This window comes from Hippocampus comes, unplaced genomic scaffold (genome assembly GCF_001891065.2).
Source record: "Hippocampus comes isolate QL1 unplaced genomic scaffold, H_comes_QL1_v1.1 scaffold174, whole genome shotgun sequence".
NCBI lineage: Eukaryota > Metazoa > Chordata > Actinopteri > Syngnathiformes > Syngnathidae > Hippocampus > Hippocampus comes.
The window spans coordinates 3,567,738-3,574,258 of NW_017805983.1; the positions used below are offsets into that span (position 1 = coordinate 3,567,738).

Genomic DNA, 6,521 nt, shown 5'->3' on the forward strand with positions numbered 1-6,521 from the left:
CAAGACGACGACGAAGAAGAAATGTCGCGTCATTCGTCGAGGCGCCAGGTTTTCAAAACACTGTATTCTCACTTCATTCTGTTTACATGACTTTATCGTTACGTTTTGTATTTAGCGGCCTGACTTGCTCTCTCCACAATGTCTGAAGAGTTGGGCTATTCCCCCAGCTTCAAACGACCGTCGGACATTATGCGAATGCGACGGAAAAGAGCCCGCAGCGAAGCATTTTCCTCGAGCCCAAGTAGTGACACGGGCGGTACTGAGCAAAGTGCCTCTTCCCCGTCGTCGTCGTGTGTCCGACCCTTCACGCCCGGGCCGCTTTTCTTCAACAACCACACACGCTCCGGTGGTGGGATGAAACGCAGGAACCCGTTCGCAAACATTGACAGCAGACACAGCCCAAGGAAGAAACGTAACCTCGGCGGAAAAGGCGACGATGAAGCCGGCGCAGACTTGACAACAAAAAGGGACGACTTGGCTTTCTCCGAACTGTTGAGCAAAGTAGAAGATAACCGACGACAAGAAAACGATAAACAGGTGATTGAGACAAGGCACACATTTTTCATGCGACCTATCTCACGGCACAGCAACAGACAAAATGTCACAAGAAGTAAAGTTTACGGATATGCCCTCGTCCTAATTTATTCACAAACCTACAGTTGCTTTCTAAGTCTAGTTCGTCTGTAAATCGAAAATACCCGTATGTTAAGACATGTGTCCGCATTGAAATGGAAATGCCATTAATCCTTTCCAGCCCCTCATCCCTCATAAAACACCAACAGAATTTGTTACAATGTGAAAAATAGCACTCCACAGGATTGCACTTTATGAAACTACACAGTAATAGCATAATTCAATTCAATGCAATGTAAAGAATTCAACAGTGTTTGCATCATTGTGCGGCTCCTTCTCGTATATTCGCAAGGTTTGGTCAAGGTTTAGTCATATAGAACATTTAAAATAGAGTAAACCCTGCCCTAAGCGAATCACATATTAAAGATAACACGATGAATAACATATAATACAGAAAAACATTACTAATTAAAATAAGTTGGGAATTTCTCCATTGTGAGATAAATAAAGGTTTTCGTATCTTATCTTAAATGAAGCAGAGTCAAGGTTCAGGGGGATATGCACGTTCATTTGCCCTCCTGCCATCTGTTTCAAGAGCATTCACTTTTTCTGTCTCTCACTATACACTGCTAGCATGGATACATAAATGAATAGTGATGCTATATTATCTATAGTATTTAAAATAACTACACTCATAGTTTTGGGACCCATCAAGGACAATTGGGTCATTTCTCTTTTCACACCTGATGACTTCACACAGCAAAACTAATGTGTCAGAGACCCCTGTTTTTGAACTTAAGATTTGATATGTGACCTTGCTTTGCTCCTGCTGTCCATTTCTTCATCTTTCTTTCCCATGCCAGAAAGGTGTTTCTCTCTCTGAAGATGACTCTCTCTTCGAGGAAAGTGAGGAAGATGTTAAATCACCGCTGCTGAAGGTAAATGGGGATAAAATGTCCTACCCTTCCACTATGTTTTATGCAACAGTGCACAGTAATCATGACATGAGATTTTCAGAATGTTTTATCAATACCAGTAGGGTTGCGCGATATATATATTATGGAGATGACGTGGGGTGTGTGTGTGTGTGTGTGTGTGTGTGTGTGTGTGTGTGTGTGTGTGTGTGTGTGCATATCGGGTATTTTTTTCAGAGGGGGATACTATAGCTTATTTTCCTTCGCTAAGTAATGTGTCTGCGCGTATCAGAATATCTTTGGAAAAAAATAAACATGTAGTACATGAAAATCTACCCCCCCCCCCCCCCAAAAAAAATCCAACTGTACTTCACAGATTTCACTTATTGCAGGTACTTTTTGGAATAAAACCCCAGCGATAACCGAGGGAACACTGTATAGATTCCAATTGAATTTTGTTGAGGGACATCAGCATTTTGACGTTCCGGTGCATTTCTGTTAATTGTTTCTCCTGTCTCTCCATCCAGAGCCCACAGGCCATTTCCCCTCTCTCCATAGCAGCCCCTCTGTGCACAGAGTATCCAGCCGACTGGAGCTTGAAGACCCGTCTCCTTTTTACTTCCTCACTGTCGCTGTCTTGGTCTGAGCAGCCCAAAGCTCAAGAGGAAGCCTCTGGGCTCAGCCAGCACTGCCGAGCACAGTTTAGCTCATGGCCGCACAATCTACAGGTACAGCCACCTTACCGTTGTGTCCTAAGGGAGGTTTTGTATTTTGTTCCATTCTGCCACCCTCAGGATTCTAAGTCGTGCACGGAGCTTCGCTGTGCCTTCCAGCAGAGTCTGATCTATTGGCAGCATCCCACCCTGTCTTGGGTGCCACTATTCCCCAGGATCAAGGCTGAGCGCAGATTTACTGGAAAGAGCGCCCCCTGGGCACATGACACAGAACTGCAGCGGTGTCTCATGAGTGAATGGTAAGGATGCATGTCATTTCGGAGTCATCTCACAGCACTCCACCATAAAAAAATGTTACAAAAGTAGTACCTTGATTACAAGTGCCTCAACATATGAATTTTCTGAAGCTTTTTGGGTATTCTTTTATTTGGCAGAGTAAAATGGAGATAACGGATTAATCGTCCTTTAGATTACAAAAATTTATCCATTCAGCGTCTGAATCGTACAATGAAGATTTGAATCACAGGCATAACACCTGACCGTTTTACAATTCCTTCTCCTTTAGTATTTGTTTCACATTAAAACCGAGAGAAAAATCACAGATTTTTGGCAATCTTTGAATTTCCTTATCTTTGCCTTATATTTTAACATATCAATGTGTCCAAAAAATATGCAAAATGTAAAAAGTGCTTATATGTGCTGAATAATCAGTTGGGCCCTAATTATCTGTAGTAAATAAGTCATTGTTTTCGGACTTATTAAGTGAAATTAGTGAATTTTCCACAGCATGCCTGATGATCTCCCAGAGCACAGTAGTTGGGAATCACTGGGCTAAGTTCATGATTCATCGAGTGTTTCACAAATGCACATGAATCAAATAATTTCTGTATGTTTGTGCAGGTCAGCCAGTCTGTCATCACTCTACAGTCTACTAAAGGCCAGACTCTGTCCTTACTTCTATGTCTGCTCCTATCAGGTACTTCTTAGCTTTAATAAATAGCATCTCAATTGCAGATGTGGAGGGGAAGAATAAAGATGTGCTGTTCTGCAATCCTCCCGATTGCAGAACAGCACATCTGGTTAGCGCGTAGGCCTCACAGTGCAGAGGTGCAGGGTTCTTCCTGTGTGGAATTTGCATGTTCTCACCGTGCTTGCGTGGATTTTCTCTGGTTTCCTCTTACATTCCAAAAACATGCATGGCAGGTTAACGGACTACTCAATTGTCCCAAGGTGTGAGTTTGAGCGTGGATGGTTGTTCACCTATGTGTGCCCTGCAATTGGCTGGCAACCAGTTATCCTGCCTACTACCCGAAGACAGCTGGGATAGGCTCCAGCACACCCCACGACGCTTGTGAGGATAGGCGCATCAGAAAATGGATGGATGGATGGATGGATGCTCTGCAATCCTCAGGGCCTGAAGCACTCTGGCACCTTGGCTTACAAGTTTAAATTGTTCTAGACCATACTTGCAACTAGGGCAACAACTACAGTAATGATTATTATAGTAATTGTTTAATTTGGAGGGGTTGTGTGTGTGTGTGTGTGTGTGTGTGTGTGTGTGTGTGTGTGTGTGTGTGTGTGGGTGTGTGTGTGTGTGTGTGTGTGTGTGTGTGTGTGTGTGTGTGTTTGTACACGGTCAGTTCACAGTGTTGTTTCGGGCCGCCGGACTTGGAGGCTCAGGCAGCATGAATGCCCTAATTTCCCCTACGACCAGAGGCCTCCGGGAGGCCATGAAATCTGAAGGTGAGTTATTGCAGAATCCAAAAGGATGTTTGTGTGATTAATTCTTGCCATTATTGATGGTCAGGTATCGAGTTCAGTCTGCCTCTAGTGGAGGAAAGGACGATGAGCAGAGAGGCACCGAATCTTTGCGACGAGGAATGTCAGCAAAAAGAGTGAGATGTGATATTGTACCTTGAGCTTCATTTCTAGGAAAATTAATTTTTGCTTTCCTGAATGAGCATTCGTCTTCTTTTTTTTTTTTTTCAATTTTATTGACAAAAATGTGAAAATTGGGTTCACTGGACAGTTATGCCCTGCCACGAAAAATAAAAAAAAAAATGCAAATAATTGAAGCACCCTGAATAAATTGACAATATTGATATTGTAAAAATGTAAATGTAATGCAAATTCAGCTCCAGTTACACTTTGTCATTTCAAACACATCGTACATGACCATCAATGACATGAAAAACTATGCACTTGTACTACACATGTAGCACAGCAAAAACATACGATAAAAACTTGTGCTATCAATCTGGGCAAAATTTTGCTCTTCTCCAACACAGAAAAATTTTAGTCTCTCAATTCAGATGCATTACTTCATCATACTTGACACCGGTTACTCCTTCTCTTTGTGAGCCAGGGCTTTGGTGCCATCTTGTTGCTTCTTAAGACATTACAGAGAACACAACAAATCTGGATGTCTTCGTTTTCTCATGAATAGCAGAGGATAGGTTCCACAGGAAAAAAAAGAAGCAAATAGCTGAATGGTGAGCCATGAATAGGTGGGACTTCACTGTATTGACTAGCAATAACCTGGGGTTATGAGACTGATCAGTGGGAGGTCGTCAGGGGCTCAAGACAAATAGTCTTGAGATTTTTATTGTTGCCATCACATTTCTGTGCTTAAAAAAATGACTCCTGCAAATATTGTACACTTGATATTTTAGTTAGTGTTTTGGGCTTCCTGCTCTGCCCCTTGTTTTCATTTTGGAGACTACTGGAACGCTGAATTATAGAGTGATCCATCTATCCATCCAACACAGTAGCTGTGAGCACAAAGACGAATTCTGCTCAGATGGCCCTGAAGCTGACGACGACGATGAGGATGGAGAAGGCAGCCTCTCGTGGCTGAAGGAGATGGGAGTCCAGGACAAGATCAAGAAGCCAGACCGCATCAGCGTCCAACTGTATCCTCTAACCCATTATGAAATTAATGGACAACTATTTTAATAATCCAAAAAATCATATAGAGCCATTCTTTTTCTTAAAATCCTCCAAATTCTGTTTACTGCCTCTCAGCAGTAATTTTGTCTGATTTCTGTCATCCTTCATGAAAGCATACTGATTATCGTTTTGTTTAATCAAAAACAAAAAATCCAGGTCCTGAAAGTAAAAACCCTGTCACAGTTTTGCTTTTGGCACTTCAACTCCTGGGGTAGCTTCTTAACCTGCCGGTTGAATAGGAGCACTTGTGGCTAAAGCCCAACTGGGGCAGGTTTTATACTATCTGTCCCTGGATTTGACACCTCTGAATAAGACATTTGCAAAATCTGCTTTTACTTCGGAAAACAATGAAAGAAGCAGTAACTGAATTAGTTTCACAAAGATTGGTATGACAACAATCCCTTTCCTGTGATATTGCTTGATTTTTTTTCCTAATCACTAAACAATACCAAATAAACAGTAATTGGTCAAGAAACAGTTGTAAAAATTTGTTTTGCAATACACTTTATTGCAAAATAAAATTAAGTTCGACTACTTCTCCAGTTTTTCATTACGGTGCCCCCTTTTTCCCCTCGGGTGTCATCCTTAACGGTTTGAGTGCAGTTGCAAGGAGGGCCGAGCGGTGAGCGTGGATCGCAGGCCGGAGTCGGTGGTGTGTGTGGAGGGGCCGCACACATTCACGCTCATCAACTTCCTCATCAACTGCAAGAGCGTGGTAGCAGCGGCTGGGTCTCAGGCCGGGCTACCACCGACAATTCTGGCCCCCATTGCTTTTAGAGGCGCTGCAATGCATTCGCTAAAGGTAAGCGCAGGTGGAAAAAGTACTGCCGCTTTATACTTTAGTTGATACATAATATATTCTGCACTGAAAAATATAGTTAAGTCAATTCTGACCGGCCCTGTGAAGTGTATTTACATTTGTTTCTAAACACAGATAATTACTGGAAACACCTTAAGACGAAGGCCAGATATTTCTTAAAAAAAAAAAATGGTAAACCTAGAATCAGTAAATTCATTAAAGAAAAATCTACATAGGTGCAGAAACAAAGTACAACTCCCACCATTGACCATAAATGACGTGAAATGTCACAACTTGCAATCCCAGCTGATGAGCCCGAATGCGTTTTGATCCTTTCAGGCCCGCTGTGTGAATGTCAAGAGCCAGGTTGGTTCTTCCTACCAGAACACTAGCAGTATGGAGGTAACAGGTCCGTAGCAGACACAGGAGCAGTCCCAAGCCAGAAGGGGAACTGAGACCGTGGGAAACAATGTATCTATTTTTTCCCCCCACTCAGGTCCAATTCTGCCATCTTCTCTGCACGCCATCACAACCCTGCTACGGCCAGCCCAGAAAGGAAACTTCTCGGCCACTCTTTACACACATGCACCCACAGCCATCTTGAACATTCAC

At 42.7% G+C, this 6,521-nt stretch overlaps 1 protein-coding gene across 3 annotated transcripts in view; it reads left to right on the forward strand.

Annotated features, from left to right (window-relative positions):
* donson (DNA replication fork stabilization factor DONSON) overlaps nt 1–6,521 on the forward strand; it is a 15,540-nt gene continuing 9,019 nt past the window's right edge. For 2 of the 3 annotated variants that reach the window (XM_019891227.1, XM_019891225.1), the window contains exons 1-11: nt 1–537; nt 1,437–1,511; nt 2,015–2,215; nt 2,282–2,460; nt 3,062–3,137; nt 3,802–3,904; nt 3,969–4,056; nt 4,930–5,073; nt 5,714–5,912; nt 6,249–6,318; nt 6,406–6,521. In XM_019891227.1, the coding sequence (XP_019746786.1) occupies nt 139–537; nt 1,437–1,511; nt 2,015–2,215; nt 2,282–2,460; nt 3,062–3,137; nt 3,802–3,904; nt 3,969–4,056; nt 4,930–5,073; nt 5,714–5,912; nt 6,249–6,318; nt 6,406–6,521 (1,650 nt within the window). In that variant the 5' untranslated portion in view covers nt 1–138. The remainder of the gene's footprint in view (nt 538–1,436; nt 1,512–2,014; nt 2,216–2,281; nt 2,461–3,061; nt 3,138–3,801; nt 3,905–3,968; nt 4,057–4,929; nt 5,074–5,713; nt 5,913–6,248; nt 6,319–6,405) is intronic. The other variant, XM_019891228.1, reaches the window with a different exon arrangement.